The sequence below is a fragment of the Heptranchias perlo genome, chromosome 29, assembly GCF_035084215.1.
Source record: "Heptranchias perlo isolate sHepPer1 chromosome 29, sHepPer1.hap1, whole genome shotgun sequence".
NCBI lineage: Eukaryota > Metazoa > Chordata > Chondrichthyes > Hexanchiformes > Hexanchidae > Heptranchias > Heptranchias perlo.
In genome coordinates, this window is record NC_090353.1 from 29,796,551 (window position 1) to 29,819,014 (window position 22,464).

General features: G+C 42.3%; 1 protein-coding gene across 1 annotated transcript in view; it reads left to right on the forward strand.

The window, feature by feature from the left end:
* The window catches only part of LOC137299556 (guanine nucleotide-binding protein G(q) subunit alpha), a 107,587-nt gene that overhangs the window by 62,821 nt on the left and 22,302 nt on the right, over window positions 1-22,464 (forward strand). The window contains exons 2-3 of the mRNA XM_067968383.1: window positions 3,750-3,934; window positions 17,188-17,342. Coding sequence (XP_067824484.1) covers window positions 3,750-3,934; window positions 17,188-17,342 — 340 coding nt within the window. The remainder of the gene's footprint in view (window positions 1-3,749; window positions 3,935-17,187; window positions 17,343-22,464) is intronic.

The following is a 22,464-nucleotide window of genomic DNA, read 5'->3' on the forward strand; positions in this document are numbered from 1 at the left end:
ACAAAAAGAACTCAAGAATGGGCAAGATGTGGCAGTGGTGGTGAGAATCATAACATTTAACGTGAATTTAACAAAAAAACAAATAAATGAAAAACATGACCGTCTGTCAGCCACCCTTGTGCATACCTTTGATGATTACAAAAGCTTCCACTTCCTCTTCCTTCAGCTTCTACGTGGTGCATCTCCTGTGGCTGCAGCAGAGGTAATGGCAGGTTGCTCAGATTCATGCTCTGACTGCTTAGATGCTTTTGGCCGACAACCTCTGGGTTTTGGAGCCCATGAGGGCCCCTCCAAAGACTACTCCACCTGCACCTGTGCAGGGGCAGATTTGGCCATCTGGAGAGGAGACAGCATTGTGGATACTGGTTGAGGGGGGGCAACGGGTGAGACGTGGCCGCGCTTTGAGTGGTGTCCCCACTTCCATGTCTCTTTTCGCCATCATCCCTCTCCTGGGCCAGGGCCACGTCACTCCTACCACTCTGCTGGACAGCAGTTTGGAGGACATGTGTGATGCATTATAAGGCCAGTGCTAATGTATCTGCCTGCCTGTTTAATTTGGCAGAATTCACCCTGAGTCCGCGTGGCCATTGCCGGGGCCTGAATGGACTCATTTGTGAGCCTTGCTTGAAGGTCATTGGACCCTACCATTCTCTCCATCGCAGACATTCTTGCACTTAGCTGTGCCACCAGTCTACTAATGCTGGAGTTGGACTCTTCCAGCCTCTGCGTCAAGCGTGGCAAGTCTTCCAGTACGTCGCCCAGGTGCGTCTGTGCCTCTATTGTTCTCCTTTTCAAGACTGGCCCCCAGGGTTCAGCATCTGTGCCAAGCTGAACAAAGCTTGGAGAGGAGAATGCCAACCGACATGGACTTTCCACTGTTGCCCCTGCTACCAGTGTCTGCTGATGCTCACGTGTGTGGACTTACCAGATGACAACCCAACTACCTCTCTAAAAGGACCCACCAAGGTGAATATCTGCACTGGTGCATGGCTCACTATGATGTGAAGACGTGACGGTGCGCCCTCAGAGGCAGGGAGCTCCTCCTGAGGAATCGCCCTCGTCCACTTCTTCAGTCCGTGACGGCCCTGGAAGAGAAAGTACAGCAGTATTAAGAATCATTGCAGAAGTAATGTTGTGATGAACATACAGAGATGTACAACAGGTTAATCATTGATAACATCAATACATGTCGTGTGTGAGGGATGTTAAAGTTCTGTCACAGACTTTTGCAAGGTGCCAGTCTCGGCAACCCCAACAGTCAGGCACTCACCATACAACTTAGCTCCAAGGGCGGCTATTTGTCCTCGCTCTCTCCCTTGTATTTCACGCTCTCTTCTGCAAGGGGAGAAAATACATACGAGTGAGTGAGGGTGACGTGGTGACCCGATGGATGCAATGCTTTGGGTCAGGATGACAATGAAGCACATGCATCAGAGAGTGACTATTAGACAGATTGATCACATTGCATCAGGATTGGGGTGAGTGGGAGAGGTGGGTACACAACCGGGGTGGTAAAGAAGTGCACAGAAAGTGAAGGCAACTTGACACTGAACCGTAAGTGCTTGTGAGGAGTGATGTGATGGAGTAGGCTTTGGAGGACAGTGTGAGGTGGGGTAATGTTCACCACAGAATGCAGATGAATCAGTAAATGTACTTGCATTTCCTGACCTGGTTCGGCCATTAAATCTCTTCCTGCATTGCAGCCATGACCGGGACACACTGCTCCTGCTGTTTACCTGGTCTGCTACCTCCAGCATTGCCGCCTTTGTGATAGAACCTGATTTCTTCCTCCTGTCCGGTGAATATAGGACCTCCCTCCTGTTTCTCACAGCGCCCAGTAATGTCTCCAGGGCGGTGTCTGAAAACCTGGATGTTGGCTTGCCTCTGGGACGTTCCTTACTCATTTTGCCTCCTTTCTCCTTCAAAATGCATTGTTGGAGTGGCTCTTTAAATAGTGGGCTTTAAACGCGTCATGCAGGTGCGCAATACTCCTGCTGCGCAGCTTGAGGATGCGAAACCCGGAAGTTCAGTTAAGTGGCTTCAATTGAGTCGTGACCACTCAGGACCACGCAAGAACATTTTTTCCAGGTTTCCCACTCACTTATTGACCCCCCCCCCCCCCCCGAGGTCCCGCCTCATTGTTTAAAAGCCTATAGCCTAAATTTTAACTCAGTTGTATCACAGGGTTTGAATTTAATGTTTTGACGCAATAGTAGAGGAGCTTTCAGATCTACTGTTCGATGTTCTAATTATTGGAAGAAAATTGCGCATTTGGATTCCAGCATATAATTGTATAATCTGGTACATAAATTGCAACTTTACATAATTTTTTGTGATTTCTAGACCAAATCATGTAGCTTTTTACACTGGTGGAACAGTACTCTGGATTTTAAATAATAGGTTAATTTCATCAACCTGTTCATTGGCATTTTCATTGCTTCTGCCTTTGGTGGTTACAGGCCGTTGCAGAAATTAGTTGAAACAGAAAATGCTGAAAATACAGAGTGGGTCTGTCAGCATATTTAAAGTGAAAATACAGGCTCACATTGTGGATATAACTTCATCAGGATTGTCTTGCAGTATTTGCAATTTTTTTTAAAGAAGAAAAAAGAATGACTTGTCTGTGGAAGCTCAGTTTGAGATTTTAGTCATATGGGATTTATAGTTTACAGTATTTTACATTTCATGAGTTATTTCCCACAAGTAGAATGGATGCGCTTGATTTTAGTGTTGTCTCCATAAAATGGGAGTGCTACTGGACACTAATCTGTTCACGTGTTTATATGGTGTCCCTGCGTCTAACTGTTTAGTTGAATCTGTGGTGGTCAAATTGCAGTACTGGCTGACAAAAGGATATATCTGGAACTACAATTTTATCTGTTTAGTGTATATGTACCAAAAAAATGCCCCCCTTCTTCCCCCCCCCCCCCATACTTAGTGAGCAAATGCTTTGGCAGTTCTGTTGAGCTTTCACGTTACATTGTCACTGAATTGGTATGTTTGCTTTGTGCCAGTGCATGTTGGGAAACCGAATTTGCTCTGTTTACACAGCCAGTTGAATTTATCTTGGCCAAAACTTTCAAGTGACAAGTGTAAATGAGGTATATATGTCCTCAGTAGCAATGGGATTTGAATATCTGGAAGGCTAGAGTGTGCACATACACCATACTGATTTCTCCAGTTTTAAAAGAACTAACCTCAGCATTCTTCTATTTGAAGATTTTAGATAAATGTGAACTTGTTCTGTTAGCTGTCTTAAATGTGCTGTTAATATAGCACACTTCACCATGAAAGGATTGGCTGAAGAAGATCATGACTCTATATGAAAGTAACCTTATGTGGCGAGGAGGAGTCTAGGCAGTTATATTACAAGGAATTGAGTGGTGATGCCAGCTGCTAACACAGAATGAGGAGGATTTTTCCTTAAACTTCAATTTCATCCAATCAATATTCTGCTGGTTCTCAATTTGCCTGTTCCATCCTCTGAAACATTTTTCATTAATGCTACAGGTTAAAAAAGGAACCTCCATTTATTTCAGTCCATTATTTTCTGTAATTTTCTCATTTTATGGAAATTTGTCACTATTGTTAGAAGTGCCTTCATTTATAAAGTGGGTTTTAATAAATGTAGTTCAGAATGCTAGTAGTTATCTATAGTGTTTTTTTTATAAAGGGGTGGCAAATTGACATAATAAAATACTCAAACTTTCAGTCACTTACACTGATCATATGCAATTGTTCATTTCTAGGTACTGGAGAAAGTGGCAAGAGCACATTCATCAAACAGATGCGGATCATACATGGGAGTGGATATTCTGATGAAGACAAACGGGGCTTTACAAAGTTAGTCTACCAGAACATATTCACTGCCATGCAGTCCATGATCAGAGCCATGGAAACCCTTAAAATACAGTACAAATATGAGCAAAACAAGGTAAGTTTCTAACATGCAGTGTGACCAATTTGTTTTGTTCGTCATTTGTGTACAACTGGCAGCAAGCTGCATTTTTTGCCATAAAAAAAATAGTCTGAAGCTTGCCTCTCACTCTCTCTATTACTTTCATGAAATGGTAGTCCACTTTTGAAAATTCCCTTTTTTTTGTTTTTCTGCCATTCCACACGTGAGGGTGCAGGCAGGCAGATAGCACATTTCCAGGCCTTTGCTAATGTTTTTTGTCAATTCGCTGCTAGGAGCTGTACAATATTAGATCTGAAGGATTCTCCCACTAATCTTTTCACCTTCCCACAGGGAAGAGGCACCTTGCAGCAACTTAGTGCCTTGAGTTGACAACTTAACTAAAATCAGAAACACGTTGCGTCGGTCGTTTTCGATGTGGCTAATATTTCTAATTCAGGTAGGATTAGCAATTTGATTTTCCCCGAAACAACCATCATTGGAACTGACAACTGAATTGTAATCAGCTACTACTCTATGCACATGTGACACTGATTTATTAACTTGTTGACCACTAAAGATACAGTTTGGTATTTTCACTGCAGTCACTGGCCCCAGGAGGATACCTCAAAGCATCACCGCAGGCATACAGAGTGTAGGTTATAACAATTGAAGATAACAGTAGCTGAATTGCCATGATTTTCTTGTAGTGAATTAGTCAATGTCATTTTGGTTCGGATTTTTTTTGCCCATCCATTGTTGCCTTGAGAACAAGATGGCGGGTCGCTTTCTTGAATCATTGAGCAGTTTGATGCAACTACGTAGCTTGCTGGACCACTTCAAAGAGCAGTTAAGAGTCAACCACGTTGGTGTGGGGCTGGAGTCACATATAGGCTAGACTGGGTAAGAATGGTAGGTTTCCTTCTCTAAAGGACATTAGTGAACGACTTGGGTTTTTACGACAATCCAAGAACTCATGGTCCCTTTTACTGATACCAGCTTTTTATTTCCAGATTTTTCAAACTGAATTCAAATTCTCAAACTGCATTGGTGGGATTTGAACTCGCGTTCTCTGGATTATTTGTCCAGTAGCATAACCACTGCACTTCCGTACCTTTTTAGTTGCAGAGTCTAGATAAAAATTGGAATCGAAGATTGGCAGGCAAAACTGTAATTGAACAGTGGGCGGCCTTTAAAGAAAAGATGGTTTAGGTACATTCCCATGAGGAAGAAACGTAGGGCAACTAAAGCCAGAGCTCCCTGGATGACAAAAGTGATAGAGAGTAAGATGAAGTGGAAAAGAGGCATATAACAGATGTCAGGTTGACAACACATGTGAGAACCAGGCTGAATATAGAAAGTTCAGAGGGGAAGTGAAAAAGGAAATGAGAGAGAGTATGAGAATAGAATGGCGGCCAATATAAAAAGGAATCCAAAAGTCTTCTACAGGCATGTAAACAGTCAACAGGTAGCAAAAGGAGGGGTGGGGCCAAGTAGGGACCAAAAAGGAGACCTATGCATGGAAGAAGAGGGCATGGTTGAGGTACTAAATGAGTACTTTGCATCTGTCTTTACCAAGGAAGACGATGCTGCTAGAGTCTCAGTAAAGGAAGGTGTAGTTGAGATACTGGATGGGCTAAAAATTGATAAAGAAGAGGTACTAGAAAGGTTAGCTGTACTTGAAGTAGAAAAGTCAACCGGTCCAGATGGGATGCATCCAAGGTTGCTGATGGAAGTAAGGGTGGAAATTGCGGAGGTACTGGCCCTAATCTTCCAAACGTCCTTAGTTACGGGGGTGGTGCCGGAGGACTGGAGAATTGCAAATACTGCACCCTTGTTCAAAAAAGGGTGTAAAGATCAATCCAGCAACTATAGGCCAATCAGTTTAACCTCTGCCATGGGAAACTTTTAGCAACAATAATCCGGGACAGAATTAACGGTCACTTGGACGAGTGTGGATTGATTAGGGAAAGCCAGCACAGATTTGTTAAAGACAGATCGTGTTTAATTAACCTGATAGAGTTTTTTGATGAGGTAACAGAGCGTTTATGAAGACAATGCAGTTGATGTGTATATGAACTTTCAAAAGGTGTTTGATAAAGTGCCGCATGGTAGGCTTGTCATCAAGATTGACTGAGTGACAGGAAACAGAGTAGTGGTGAACAGTTTTTTAGACTGGAGGGAAGTGTACAGTGGTGTTCTGCAGGGCTCGGTGCTGAGACCACTGCTTTTCTTGATATATATTAATGTCTTGGACTTGGGTGTACAGGGCACAATTGCAAAATTTGCAGATGACACAAAACTTGTAAAGGGTAGTGTACAGTGAGGAGGATAGTGATATACTTCAAGAGGATAGCGACAGGCTGGTGGGAAGGGCGGACACGGGCAGATGAAATTTAACACAGAAAAATGCGAGGTGATGTATTTCAGTAGGAAAAATTAGGAGAGGCAATATAAACTAAAGGGCACAATTCTGAAAGGAAGAGAGAGACCTGGGGGTATCTGTACACAAATCATTGAAGATAGCAGGGCAGGTTGAGAAAGCGGTTAAAAAAGCATACGGGATCCTGGGCTTTATAATTGGAGGCATATAGAGTACAAAAGTAAGGAAGTCATGATGAACCTTTATAAAACACTGGTTCAGCTGCAACTGGACTATTGTGTCCAGTTTTGGGCAACACACTTTAGGAAAGATGTGAAGGCCTTAGAGAGGGTGCAGAAGAGATTTCCTAGAATGATTCCAGGGATGAGGGACTTTAGTTGCGTGGATAGACTGGAGAAGCTGGGGTTGTTCTCCTTGGAACAGAGAAGGTTGCAAGGAGATTTGATAGAGGTATTCAAAATCCTGAAGGGCCAAGACAGAGTAGATCGAGAGAAACTGTTCCCATTGGTGGAAGGGTCAAGAACCAGATTTAAGGTGATTGGCAAAAGAAGCAAAGGTGACATGAGGAAAAAAAATTTTACACAGTGAATGGTTAGGATCTGGAATGCACTGGGGTGGGTGAAGGCAGATTCAATCATGGCCTTCAAAAGTGAACTGGATAAGTATTTGAAAGGAAAAAATTTGCAAGGCTGGGGGGATAAAGCAGGGGAGTGGGACCTGCTGGATTGCTCTTGCATAGAGCTGGCGAGGACTCGATGGGCCGAATGGCCTCCTGCCATGCTGTAACCTTTCTATGATTCTAATAATTACTGAGATGAGTGTAATATTTCAGTATTTGTTATTTAGACTCTGCAACTATTATGAAAGTTTTAAATTTTGCCAAAATGGTTCTGAACTTTACTCTGATGGTATAAATTGTAGTCATATGATATACAGACTGATTAACATTTGTAATAAGACATCATGTCTTCCATAAACATCTCAATGTCACTTTGCCATCAAATAACTAAGAAGTACAGTGACTTTTTTGTGGTATATACTTATACAGTTGTAACCACTCTTTTACTCTTGCTTCAGTCTTAAGAACTACAACAATTTCACCTTTTGTATTCTTGTAATACCTCCAGTCTGGAAAGAACAAATCCTAGTTTGTGTGAGAATTGATTGTGTAAATGTCATTAGTTTCTGCATTTTGAAATGTTCAGTCTCTAACACAAATTTCAGTACTAGTATACTGGATTGCACTCTTGTCAAGGGACTATTTTTATGAGCTTGTTTAATAACAGGAGAATATTTGTATTTGCTTCGGTCAATACATCCCTAGATGGGTGCCCTCAATACTTAGCTTAACTGACCATTTTTCATGTATAAGACTAGACAGTAAGTGGCATCAGGCTATCAAATCATTGGAGGTACCACAGTCAAGACATCCACATACACCCATTTTACTCTGTCCTTCAACAGCTCCTAGACTCATTTGCCCTCCTCACATGTCTCAGAACCTGAACATTAGTTCGTTGGTGCTGAAAGCTGACTCCACCCTATCTACACATACTTCATCCCACTGCAAGACCTCTGGCTTTAACTTGGACACTCTTATTGGACTGGCCTCCGGTGCATTTTGTCATGTAGAATCCTGGCTTTAAATAACCAGGGCCTTACTGTACTTCATTGTCCTTGCATTCTACCAGAAGTAAGATAGGTAATTACGGTTGATCTTGAAAGGGAACTGTCTTGAAATCTCCCGGCGCCTCAGTCCATGTGGGATGAAACTACAAAAAACAAGTCCAAGCCACTTTAGCCCCATATTCAGCTGAACTGATAAATTTGACAGGAGCACTATAAGGCATTGTACTACAATACAAATTAAAACAAGTTCTTCAGCAAAAATATTTTAAGTTTGATGTTCCCAAATAGTCTTTTTATACTTTCATACATAATTCTTCTAGTGGCAGCAGTCAAGAAATGTGTGGCATGTTACCAGGTATGCATGTTGTCTACATTTATCATATGATTGCTAAGCTGTGGGTTACAGTATGTGAGCTCTAAGCACTTGTAAGGGAATCTGTTTTGCAGGATGCCAGTGTATATATGATTAAGTCATATTCACATAATTAAATACAAAGTGAATGCACTATGCTATTGATGGTCGCTGAAACTGCTAACAATAATCACATTAAAAAGGGACACAATTTTTGTCAGTTTATCATAGGAAGTCTGCAGCAGGCACTTAATGCCATGGTAAGGGTATCCGCAACTATTGTTAATCTTAAAGGTTTAGAAGTCCCTGGATTTTCGAGGTAACTTGTCTTTTAATTGTAACACATACTTATCATCTGAACCACAGTAATTTCCTACAGTTTTTTTGAAGTCAATGTGAAATTGGTCTCTGGCTCACAGTCAGTCCGTTACATAGATTACCTGAATAATTGTGGGTGGGGTGATTATCTTAAACTTTTCCTTTTTGAAAAACTTGCTGTGATTCTATTATGGATCTGAAGCTGACAGATTTTCAGAGATAAAGGAGTCAGTCATAAGCCAGTAGGGTTCTGCTCTTTGCTTCCTCCTCAAAATATATTCAAGTATGCATAAAGTCCAGGAGCTACAAAGGTTCTAATTATGCTGTTTAGTTTCTGAAGCTTGTATGTTTTAGACCCATAAAAAATCTGAACATTTTTCAAAAAGGAGGTTTAAAATGGTTACCCTGCCTATCATTGAACTGACCGTGCCAGAGACCAATTTTCACATTGACTTTGAAGAAAACATTACAAAATTCCTGTATTCAGGTGTTACAATTACAAGATAGATTGCCTAGAATTCCAGAGATTTCTAAACTTTTCAGAGTAAACAGTGATTGACATTTGATTTTTTTTCTTTATTTTTTTCTGTGTGAACACCCTTACTGTAACAGTAGATGCCTGCTCTAGCCTTGCTATGACAAATTGGTGTGTTATGTTCCCTTTCAAGTCATTTAAAGATTTTGGTTTTAGTAATTGTGAAAAGCAGAGTGCATTGACTTGCATTTGATCATGTGAATGTAGCTCAACTACATATTCATTGGAACACCACCACATTTGTCATTCAGGTACCCTGTGTGGCATAGCAGTTAGTAAAATGTGTTTAGCATATATTTTTCTTCAAAATCGCTAATTTCCCATGCATTTTTTATTGGGTTGATTCCTTATGGGATCTGGTCCAATGATTAGGGTCAGGTTCTGTAGACCTGAAAATGTGGGCATTGCATGAAAAAGGCACCATAGGGTGAAAAACTGGGTAAATTATTGACTTACTAAGGAGATGGTGAGGTCTTTCATTGCTGCCTCAAAGGTTAGATCGAGTTACATTGAGCCCACAGCACAGAAACGGGCCATGTGGACCAACTGGTCTATGCTGGCGGTTATGCTCCACATGAGCCTCCTCCCACCCCTCTTCATCTAACCCTATCAGCGTACCCTTTATTTCTTTCACCCTCATGTGCTTGTCTAGCTTCCCCTCAAATGCATCTCTGCTATTTGCCTCAATTGCTCCTTGTGGTAGCACATTCCACATTCTTGCCACTCTTTGGGTAAAGAAGTTTCTCTTGAATTCCCTATTGGATTTATTAGTGACTATCTTTTATATTTATGACCTCTAGTTTTGGACTGCCCCACAAGTGGAAACACTTTCTCTACGTCTACCCTTTCATTATCTTAAAGAATTGCAGAGAAAAGAGTCCCAACCTGTTCAGCCTTTCCTGATAAGTATATCCTCTCAGTTCTGATATCATCCTTGTGAATCTCTTTTGCACCTTCTCCAATGTCTCTATATCCTTTTTATACTATGGAGCCCAGAACTGTGCACAGTATTCCAAGTGTGATCTAACCAAGGTTCTGTAAATGTTTAACATAACTTCACTGCTTTTCAATTCTGTCCCTCTAGAAATGGTGCTCGGTTTGCCTTTTTTATGGCCTTACTAACCTGTATCGCTACTTTGTGATTTGTGTATCTGTACACGTAGATTTCTTTGTTCCTCTACCCTATTTAGACTCTTATTGTCCCTTATTAAAGGTGTCCCCTTTGCTGATTTTCTGCATGTTCAAAGCTCACAAAGTGGCTGTTGAAGCTCAAGTTCCCAAACAGCATTAAAGGATCTTTTCCTTTTTTGCATTTGCTCTCTATTCAACAGAACAGAATCTGTGTTCCTTCTTCCTTGCCTCCCTGCAACAGGATTTTTTTCTTTTTCTCTCTCTTTTTCTTTCACTCTCCCTCTTCTTTCCTCCACCCCCCCCAATGTCAGACAGGTGCTATGAAAAAAATGATGCACTCATCAGGGCTAGGAAAATGGTCTCCTCTCTGAGAGTGCGCTATTTGGCACAGTGCCGGGGAGGGCGGGCGAGGATGGAGAAGGTGTGATTGCACCACCTAGTGCTGGGACAGTAGTGGGCCATGTTGGAATAGCGTTGAAGCACGCTGGAGAGTACAGTGGGAAGAACCTCTGGGCAGGATCTAGTCAGTTTATAAGGCTGTATTTATTGATGGCTTGTTTTTATTTTACAACTGAAGCTGGGAGCCAGTAGAGTAAGAAATAAAAACAGAAAATGCTGGAAATACTCAGCAAGTCAAGCAGCATCTGTGGAAAAAGAAACCGTTAATGTTTCAGGTCGATGACCCTTTGTCAGAACTGGAAGAAGTTGCAGATTAAATAGTTTTTAAGCAAGTATAGAACCGGGGGAAGGAGGGGAGGAAAGAACAAAAGGGAAGGTCTGTGATTAGGGCAGGAGTAATTAAATGACAAAAGGGATGATGGTGCTAGGCAAGGAGGGTTATAATGGGACAAGTGAAGAAACAAAAGTTGGGTCTAGAGGAGCTGTAAATGGCAACATCAGAACCATTACGAGCACTTGCTGTCCAAAAGAATGGGAGCAGCGGTTATGATCTGAAGTTATTAAAATCAGTGTTGAGTTGAGAAGGTTGTAAAGTGCCTAATCACAAGGTGAGGTGCTGTTCCTCGAGCTTCCGTTGAGCTTCTTTAGAACAGTGTGAGAGGCCAAGGATAGAGTTCAGAGTGGAAATGGGACAAGGAATTAAAATGGCAAGCGACTGCCAGGTCAGGGTCACTCTTGCAGACTGAGTGGAGATGTTCAGCAAAGCGATCATCCGGTCTGCGTTTGGTCTCCCCAATGTAGAGGAGACTGCATTGTGAGCAGCGAATACGGTATACTAAATTGAAAGAAGTACAAGTAAATTGCTGTTTCACCTGGAAGGAGTGTTTGGGGCCCTGGACAGTGGGAATGGAGGAGGTGAAAGGGCAGGTGTTGCATCTGCTGTGCACACACTGGAAAGTGCTGTGGAGAGGAGAGTGGGTGTTGGGGGTAATGGAAGAGTGGACCAGGGTGCCACGGAGGGAACGGACCCTTTGGAATGCTGAAAGGGGAGGGGAAGATGTGTTTGGTGGTGGGATTGTGCTGGAGGTGGTAAAAATGGCCGAGGAAATTACGTTGAATGTGGAGGCTGGTAGGGTGGAAGGTAAGGACATGGGGGACGTTATCATGGTTCTGGGAGGGAGGGGAAGGGGTGAGGGCGGAAGTGCGAGAAATAGGAAGGACACGGTCGAGGGCCCTGTCAACTACAATGGAGGAGAATCCTTGGTTGAGGAAAAAGGAAGACATATCGGAAGCACTGGTATGGAAGGTGGCATCATCAGGACAGATGTTACCGAGAAACTGGGAGAAGGGAATAGAGTCCTTACAGGAAGCGGGGTAGGAAGAAGTGTAATCAAGAATCAAGATAGCGGTGGGAGTTGGTGGGCTTATAGTAAATATTAGATGACAGCCTATCCCCAGAAATGGAGATAGAGAAGTTGAGGAAGAGAAGAGTTGGAGATGAACCATGTGTGAAGGAGAGGGAAGGGTGGAAAATGTAAGCGAAGTTAATTAAATTTTCCAGTTCAGAGCTAGAGCAGGAAATGGCACCGTTACAGTCATCGATGTACCGGAAAAAGAGGTGAGGGAGGGGACCTGAGTAGGACTGGAATAAGGAATGTTCCAAGTGTCCCACAAAAATGCATGCATAGCTTGGACCCATGTGGGTTCCCATTGCAACACTTTTTTTATTTGGAGGAAGTGAGCAGAGTCAAAGGAGCAGTAGTTCAACGTAAGAACAAGTTCATCCAGGCGGAGGAGGGTGGTGGTGGATGGAGACTGGTTGGGTCCCCGTTCAAGGAAGAAGCGGAGGGCCTGCAGGCCGTCCTGGTGAGGAATGGAGAAGTAGAGGGACTGGACGTCCATGGTGAAAAGGAGACGGTTAGGACTGGGGAACTGGAAACTGTTAGTGGCTGAGGGCGTCGGAAGAGTCGCGGATGTAGGTCAGAAGAGACTGGACAAGGGAAGAAAAAATAGTCAAGATAGGAAGAAATAAGTTCCTTGGGGCAAGAACAGGCTGAAACAATGGGTCTCCCGGGACAGTCCTGTTTGTAGATCTAGGGAAGAAGGTAGAAGCGGGCTGTGCGGGGTTGGGGTCTGAGGTTAGTGTACGATCTCCAGAGGAGATGAGGACGTTGCGGTCTGGGAAGCTATGGCTTGATGTTCGGCGGTGGGGTCATGGTCCAGGGGGAGGTAGGAAGAGGTGTCAGAGAGTCAGCATTCAGCCTCCACAAGGTAGAGGTCTGTGCACCACTCAATAACAGCGCCGCACTTGTCAGCAGGTTTAATGACAATGTCAGGGTTGTACCTGAGAGAACAGAGTGCTGCAAGTTCAGAGGGAGATAGGTTAGAGTGAGTGAGGGGAGTAGAGAAATTGGGACGGCCGATGTCACGTTGGCAGTTTGTAACGAAAAGATCGAGAGGGTAAGAGGTCAGCGGGAGGGGTCCTGGTGGAACGAGAATTCTGAAGATGGGCGAACGGGTCCGCTGTGCTGGGGGGGGGAAAGACTGCTGCCAAAGAAGTGGGTGCAGAGGCGAAGGTGATGGAACAAGAGTTCAGCATCGTGCCGAGCTCGAAATTCATTTAGGTGGGGGCGTAAGGGGATGAAGCTGAGGCCTTTGCTGGGGCTGATCGTTTGGGGTCAGAGGGGATAGTGAAAATACAACAAAGGGTGAGATTGGAGGGAGGGATGGGGTCAGAAGAAAGTGAAGGGGAAGAAGGATCAGGAGCGTCGTTGGTATCTAAGAGTTGTTGAAGCTTACGGTCCTTGACCCCTGAAAGGAAGAAAAAAAGTTTTTTGTTCAAGTGCCGGATGAAGTGAAGGATGAAATGGAACTGCGGAACAGGACAACTCTGAAATAGTGAGTCAGTGCTGCTGGAGAGAGTGTTCATGTGGCGGTGCATGGCATTGACTGGGAATCTCAGGAAGTGGCGAGAGCAGTGGTTCGAGGAGCGCTGAATATCATGGAGATATCTGTAATCATGGGTGGATCCGAAACATTAAGGGTGGAATTTAAGTTGGAATCCACATGGAATGAGTCGGCGCTGGAGACAGTTGCTGAGGAAAGATGTGGCTGTGAAAGCATGAAAAAAAATATATTTTTATTTCAGCTCAGGATTATTAATTTTCTGAACAAAAGTTAACTTGCTAAGACAGCTTTCAGAGGGGCCTGCATCTGCCCAGTAGTTTTGAAATGGGGACTGCATGTTGCCTTGCAAAGCCACAATGCTGTGCCAATAATGTATTTCTGGCACAAATGTTCTTTTGACAAGTCTTTTAACCTTGTAAAGGTCTATCATAATGTCAACTGCAGGTAGATGTTGACACTTTTCTCCTAGCAAAATCCATTGTAAGAGCCTGACATAGGTGTTTTGAATGCATTTTGAAATGGAATGCTGTGACTCACTTATCAACTTGAATTTTTCTTTCATTCCTGGATGTAGACATTGCTGGCAAGGCTGTCATTTATTGCCCATCCCTAACTGTCCCTGTTACTAGGCTACTTCACAGGGTAGTTAAGAGTCAGCTACATTGGTATGGGACAGGAGTTACATCTAGGCCAGTTAATACTCCCTAAATAATAATAACCTAGTTGGGTTTTTGCAACAGCTTCATGGTGACTTTTTACTGATACCAGCTTTTTATTTCCATTTTAAAATAAAAACTGAATACAAATTCTCCAACTGCCATGATAGAATTTGAAATCTCATGCTCTGGATTACTAGTCCAGTAACATAACCACGAAACTACCGTACCCACTACTAGTTGATCTCCAGTGGCAGTATTCAGGTCAAGCAGGGATAGAAGGTGGGGCTGATAATTGGGCGCAGACAGGGGAGGGGGTCGTACCCCAGTTATTTGGTCTAACTTTTTAATATTTATAATGCTTGTCAAATTGACTTACAGGGACAGTTTGTTGCTTCCAAATTCTTTAGATTTGACCTATTGCAAAAAGGTACCAGCCAACTAATCTACCACCAAAATACGTAATCTTACATTTAACCAAATTAAACCCATTTATCAGTTTTTGAACCAAATTCTTCAGAAACATGCTTTACCCTCATATTCTGTTAATATTGTTAGTACATTTAATTCTGTTTATATTATTCCCTCAACTAAATGATTAAAAAGGTAAGAGCAATAGACCTAGGAATAAGCCCTGTGAAAAACCATGAGTTGCGGCTGCTTGAAACTTTACTCTTTTTGTGGGGGCGGGGTGGCATCAGGCAATTTTCTGTGTAGTTCATCAACTTTTCCTTTCACCCAACCTATAATATCTCTTTCTTATGCTTTTATCAAGTCATGCTGCGTTTGGGAAATTTAGGTATACCCTGTAAAACATTATTTGGGCTTTTATTAATAATAGTAACAGAAACAACTTGCATTTATATAGCACCTTTAAAGTAGAAGAGCATCTCAATTACCTGATCCTATGCTCGTAGCTGGGAGTTAAACTTGAAGGGAGTGCAAGTTGAAGAATCGGCTACAGTTTTGTAGCTCGCTGCTTGGCCTGTGCGACTGGTGATCACATGAGATCACAGAATTGCCCCTTTAAACTCAAAATTATCAAATCAGTTCATCGGTTTTAATCTCCTTTTCAAAATACATGCTGACTCCTTATTAAATTAATTTTTGCAAGTGATATGCTGTTGTTTCTCATAACTGTCTAGCAGTTTGCCCACAACAGAGGTAACATTTAATGGCTATGGTTATTGTCTTGTATTTTTCCAACTTGGAAGTTGTAATTCTTTTGATCTTTAATTTCATTTGTTTTGAATCAAGGTCTTTGCCAAGCCACCAATTGTATCCCTCAAAACTGAGATTTGTGTCATCTAGACCTAGTGCTTGGTCTAAATTCAGTGCATTTAACCTAGTATTGATTTCTTTTATATCATTAAAATGTTGTTCTCAGTAACCTGTACATTTTAATTGAGGATCTACAATGTTTGTGACAAGATCAATGATACCCACCTAACTATTTTGGAATTAAATCATATCATGTACATCAATCTTCAAAATCTGATGCTAATGAGACAAATCAAAAACACATTGAGGCATTCTATTTCTATAGAACAGTTTAAATGTAGACCATTTGCAAATTAAGGTATCCAGAACATAAATATGCAGAATAAGCAAGTGGAAAAAAATTATTTATGGTTGAAAGTACCAATTTATATAATGGATTGTATTTACGGTGTTTTGACTAATTTAGAATTGGAATAAAGATTCCATACAAATGCTAAATTTTTAATCCAGAGTTCTGAAATGGTCACGAGGAACCCATCAACACGTGAGTTATTACTATCTAAAAGAAAAAGATACAGTTGCTGAATACTATCCAACAACAACTTGCTTTTATATAGCAGTTCTTGTAAAATCATATATTGTAAAAAGATATATTCGCCTTGGAAGGGGTGCAGTGCAAAGTCACCAGGGCTTAAAAGGTAAAATTATGGTTGCATGAACTTAGCTTGTATTCTCTTGCGTTGAGAAGGTTGAGGCATGATCTGATCAAGGTGTTTACAATGATAAAGGGATTCGAGTAGAAAAAGAGAATCTACTTCCTCTGGTGGAGGAATCCAGAACAAGAGGGCATAATCTTAAAATTAGAGCTAGCCCATTAGAAATCAGGAAGCACTTTTTCACAAAGGGGAGTGGAAATCTGGAATTTTGTCCCCCCCTCCCCCTCCCCAAAAGGCGAAGGATGCTGGGTCAATTTAAATTTTCACGACTGAGATCAATGGATTTCTGTTAGGTAAGGATGCTACGGGATATGGAGCAAAGACGGATAAATGGAGTTGAGGTACAGATCAGCCAAGATCTAATTGAATGGCGGAACAGTCTCGAGGGACTGAATAGCCTACAATTGTTCCTATGTAAGTCAATTCTTGAGGTGGTGAAAGCATAGATTAATATTTCAACAATGATGGGGATGTAAGCAAGCAATATTCTAAAGCTGGAAGAATACAATCTTGATAGGCTGGATGGTAAAAAGCTTAGCTTGGAGTGGAACCGCGCAAGATTGCGTGCTACCGGATTTAGCCTGAGAGGACAACTGGGAGATTTGTGAAATAGGGGCCAAAGGCACATAGGTGTGTATAGTTAATTCAAAAGCCTTGTAAAGGAGTAGTAGTTGGAGATAATAGCAGTAGTTACAGAAAATACAGGAGCTGAGTGTGGGATTTTTAAAAAGAGGGAGGGATGGAAGGACTTTTCAAGACGTTCGGGACATGTCAGGGATAGAAGTGTCTGTAACCATGGGGCCAAGAGGGAGGGCGGTGGAGGGGGGGGTGGGGGATGTGGGGAGTGAGTTGATTAGTTAGTGTCTGGCTCTGGTCGGGTCAAAGGAACAGGCCATTGCCACTCATCTTACAAAGTTTTAGCATTGGTTTTGGTGGTAGGTAATCAGTGGTTTATGTATTTAACATGGATAATAATGACAATTTCTTTTGTGAGATCTTGGGTAAGAGACAAGCAGAGAACAAATTATACTTTTGTTTTTTATAGGCCAATGCACAATTGATTCGAGAGGTTGATGTAGAAAAAGTAGCATCGTTCAGTAGTCCATATGTAAGTGCAATAAAGACTCTGTGGAATGATCCGGGAATTCAAGAGTGCTACGACCGAAGACGAGAGTATCAGTTGTCAGACTCTGCTAAATAGTAAGTACGTGACTTGTTTTGGACCATGTTGGGTAAAACCAGAATACATGACTCCTAATTTAATCTAAATCAAATATAATCTGTGAATGTTTTGAATACAAAACAAAGGTGTATGTGTAATTATGCAGATATATATATTTGTAAATGCTTTTGTTATGTCTTGTCTCATTTTGAAATGAATAGATGTTTGATTTGGATTATGCACTGATTCAACAAATTATGAAACCCAGTGTGATTTGGAATTCATAAACCTGGAGTGGTTCAAACCTGTTCTCACTGTTTCAATAAATGGAGATTGCAACCAGACTTCATTTGGCTCCAAATTCTGTTTAAGCAACAAAATCCATTTTAACCATTGGATGATACTTAAGACTGATGAGTGTAGCTATTAACTATACTATTATTGAAATTCTGAATTTTTCCATATCATAATGTTAGAGGAAAAGAGGTACCCAAGTTCTGAATAATTTTCTAAAGTTTTCTGTTTGAATTAGTGATATCCTATTCCTTTGTTTTTCTTTTCTTCTCAAATCCCCCACGCCCCCTTTTCTTGAAGAAGGTGACGCCTTGCTTTGGGTACAATTTCAGTGGTGCCAGATAACCCAAGGTACCTCGTCCAGTTGGCCATTATTCACGTGTGAGCTTTGACAGAGTGCTGGTAGTTATTTGTCCATGTAATCATCACAACTGAGCTTCTTCTGGTCCCATCCAACGTCAGCTGAAGTACTTCAGACAGAGATCACTCAATTGACTATCAGGAGCTGTAACCGTGGTCAATTTCCATTCCCTAAAGCAGGGAGCTGCTTCTTTGGCTCACCTGTTTCAATTATCTCTCTGCGTATATTGTGTTCCTTCTGGTTGGAAGCTACCAAATATTGTGCCTATTCACAAGAAGGAATCAGTCAGACCATGAAAGCAATAGAAGTGTATCAATTACCAATAGCAGTAAAGCTCATTAAAAACAGTCATAGTGAATAAGAAGTTACTGCAACATCATGATTAGAACTTGCTGTCTGGTTGTCACTTGGCTTCAAATCTAATCTGTTGATTTGAGATAGTTAATCTCGTCCAAAAATGAAGCGATTCTTCTGATGCCTTGAACAAAGAGCAGTGAATCTCTAATTCTGAAATCTTTGATAGTGTGTGACTTATGTTTTTAGGGCTTCATCAGATAGTTTTCTTGTGCTCAGTGCGAAAGACTACTCAAAATAAATGTCCATTTCTTTTGTGAAATGCTCTGCGGCACTTATTAAAATCATAGAATGGTTCAGCACAGAAGGAGGCCATTTGGCCCGTCGAGCCCGTGCCAGCTCTCCAAGAGTAATCCAGCTAGTTCCACTCCCCTGCCCTTTCCCCATAGACCTGCAAATTTTTTTCCATTCAAATACTTATCCAATTCCCTTGAGAGAGCCACGATTGAATCTGCCTCCACCACCCACCGAGGCAGTGCATTCCAGATCATAAACACTTGCTGCGTAAAAAAAAAAAGTTTTTCCTCATGTCGCCTTTGGTTCTCTTGCCAATCACCTTAAATCTGTGTCTTCTGGTTCTTGATCCTTCTGCAAATGGGAACAGTTTCTCACTATCTACTCTGCCTAGACCCCTCATGATTTTGAACTCCTCTATCAAATCTCCTCTCAACCATCTCTGCTCTAAGGAGAACAACCCCAGCTTCTCCAGCCTATCCATGTAACTGAAGTCCTTCATCCCTGGAACCTTTCGAGTAAATCTTTTCTGCACCCTCTCTCAGGCCTTCACATCCTTCCTAAAGTGTGCTGCCCAGAATTGGACACAATACTCCAGTTGTGGCCGAACCAGGTTTTTAGAAAGGTTCATCATAACTTCCTTACTTTTGTACTCTATGCCTCTATTTATAAAGCCCAGGATCCGGTATGCTTTTTTAACCGCGCTCTCAACCTGCCCTGCCACCTTCAACGATTTGTGCATGTATACTCTCAATTCCTGCATCCCCTTCAGAATTGTACCCTTCAGTTTATATTGCCCCTCTTCGTTCTTCCTACCAAAATGTACCACTTCGCACTTCTCTGTGGTAACTTTCATCTGCCATGTGTCCACCCATTCCACCAGCCTGTCAATGTCCTCTTGAAGTCTATCACTATCCTCTTCACTGTTCAATACACTTCCAAATTTTGTGTCATCTGCAAATTTTGAAATTGTGCCTTGTGCTCCCAAGTCCAAGTCATCAATATATATCAAGAAAAGCAGTGGTCCTAGTACTGACCCCTGGAGAACACCACTATATACCTTCCTCCAGTCCGAAAAACAACTGCTGGTCTGTTTCCTGTCATTTAGCCAATTTCGTATCCATGCTGCCACTGCCCCTTTTATTCCATGGGCTTCAACTTTGCTGACAAGCCTATTTGTGGCGCTTTATCAAATGCCTTTTGGAAGTCCATATACACCACATCAACCACATTGCCCTCATCAACCCTCTGAGTTTTTTGATGACATACCAATCAAGTTAGTTAAACACGATTTGCTTTTAACAAATCCATGCTGGCTTTCCTTAATTAATCCACACTTCTCCAAGTGACTGTGTTAATTTTGTCCCAGATTATCATTTCTAAAAGTTTCCCCACCACCAAGGTTAAACTGACTGGCCCGTAGTTCCTGGGTTTATCCTGACACCCTTTTATGAACAAGGGTATAACATTTGCAATTCTTTAGTCCTCTGGCACCACCCCCGTATCTAAAGATGATTGGAAGATTATGGCCAGTACTTCCACAATTCCGCAATTTCCACCCTGACTTCCCTCAGCAACCTAGGATGCATCCCATCCGGACCTGGTAACTTATCTATTTTAAGTATAGCCAGCCTTTCTAGTACCTCCTCTTTAGCAATTTTTAGCCCATTCAATATCTCAACCGCCTCCTCTTTTACTGTGACTTTGGCAGCATCTTCTTGGTAAAGACAGATGTAAAGTACTCATTTAATACCTCAACCATGCCCTCTGCTTCCATGCGTAGGTCTCCTTTTTGGTCCCTACTCGGCCCCACCCCTCCATTTGCTACCTGTTTACTATTTATATGCCTGTAGAAGACTTTTGGATTCCCTTTTATATTCGTTGCCAGTCGATTCTCATACTCTCTCTTTGCCCCTCTTATTTCCTTTTTCGCTTTCCCACTGAACTTTCTATATTTTGCCTGGTTCTCACTTATATTATCAACCTGTCATCTGTCATACGCCCCCTTTCTCTGCTTCATCTTACTCTCTATCTCTTTTGTCATCCAGGGAGCTCTGGCTTTGGTTGCCCTACCTTTCCCTCTTGTGGGAATGTACCTTGACTGTACCCGACCCATCTCCTCTTTAAAGGCTGCCTATTGTACGATTACAGTTTTGCCTGCCAATCTTTGATTCCAATTGACCCGAGCCAAATCCGTTCTCAACCCACTGAAATTGGCCCTCCTCCAATTAAGTATTTTTATTCTAGATAGCTCCTTGTCTTTTTCCACAGTTAATCTAAACCTTATGACACTGATCACTGTTCCCTATGTTTCCCTACTGACACTTGCTCCACTTGACCCACCTCATTCCCCAGAACCTGATCCAGCAATGCCTCCTTCCTTGTTGGGCCAGAAATGTACTCAAGAAAGTTCTCCTGAACACACTTAAGTTCTTCCCCCTCTGTGCCCTTTACACTATTACTATCCGAGTCTATATTAGGATAATTGATGTCCCCCCATTATCACCATTCTATGGCTCTCGTACCCCATGTAATTTCCCTGCAAATTTGCTCCTCTGTATCTTTCCCTCTAGTTGGTCACCTATAGAATACACCCAGTAGTGTAATGGCACCTATATTGTTTCTTAAAATTACTCCTTACATTAAAGGTGCTGTATAAATGCACATTCTTGTTGAATTGGTCAATTTCTGTAAGTTCAACATCCTACCATGACTGTGTACACCCAGTGATTGAATATTGACGCCCCATTTAGCATACCACAGAGAAAACCTTGCTCTTGGATTCTGTGTTCTGATAAGTGCAATGCCGTACTGACCACTATGTGGAGATGCCGGTGATGGACTGGGGTTGACAAATGTAAAGAATCTTACAACACCAGGTTATAGTCCAACAATTTTATTTGAAAATCACAAGCTTTTGGAGATTACCTCCTTCGTCAGGTGACTGACCACTGGACAGGAGAGGCCAGTTCCATGCCAGAGTCCATCCTCGACAACACTGGAGGAATGCAGCTGGGTGTCAGTTTCCTACAAGCTCCCAAGTAAAACTAACCTAAAGGCAGATTTCTACATTTATGCCTAGAAAATATTAATTGCTGCAGCTGCACCTCAAATTTAACTGTCCAAAATTCTATTGATAGAGTAGTGAGAGATCAGGTTTCTGTTTTTCAGCTTATGGAGCAATTTCCTAGAATATTCTCTTTGCTGGAACTCAGTCTGTTAAATGGATATTTAGTCCTTCATATACATATTTAATAATCACTTAGTGTACCACAGTTCTTGCACCCATTAAGCTATGATAAACTGACTTGCTTACTGGTACCACAGTATCATCTTTCCAAGTCTTTCTGCAATCTGAACACTAAAAGGCTCATATCAATTTTGTGAAGCATCTCTCTGAATTGGTTGTTTTTGGCTCCAACCAATTACTGTCTACCAAAATTGATTACTTGGAATTTAACGGCAGGACCGCATTTGGATTTTTTTTCTCCGTCTCCTGGCCGGCAGCCAGCCAGATTGAGAGGCTGGCTGGCTGTTGGCCGGGAAGGCCTGTGCTGGAAGGTTGCAGCCAGGTACCGGAGAGGAGGGAGTGATCAGAGGGGGTGTTGGATTGCGGGTAGGCCTGGAGATCGCCGGGTTGTGGGGGGGTGGTCAGCGATCGTGGGGACGGAGGCCGATCGCGGCAGGTTAGCTAAGGGGCCGGGGAGAAGCACTCCTGCTTCTGCCCACAAGCAGTCCTGGAAACTCACTTACCTGCTGGATCCGGCAGTGCTCATCTCCCTTCAGCTATCGGGTTTCCCGAGCCCTAGGAAACCCAGCCTGCAGCTGTTAAATCTAAAAGGATGCTAAAATCTGAGGCATGCAACCTTATTAACTTATTTAAATTACTGTCCCGTCCCTCGAGAGCAGGTTACTTG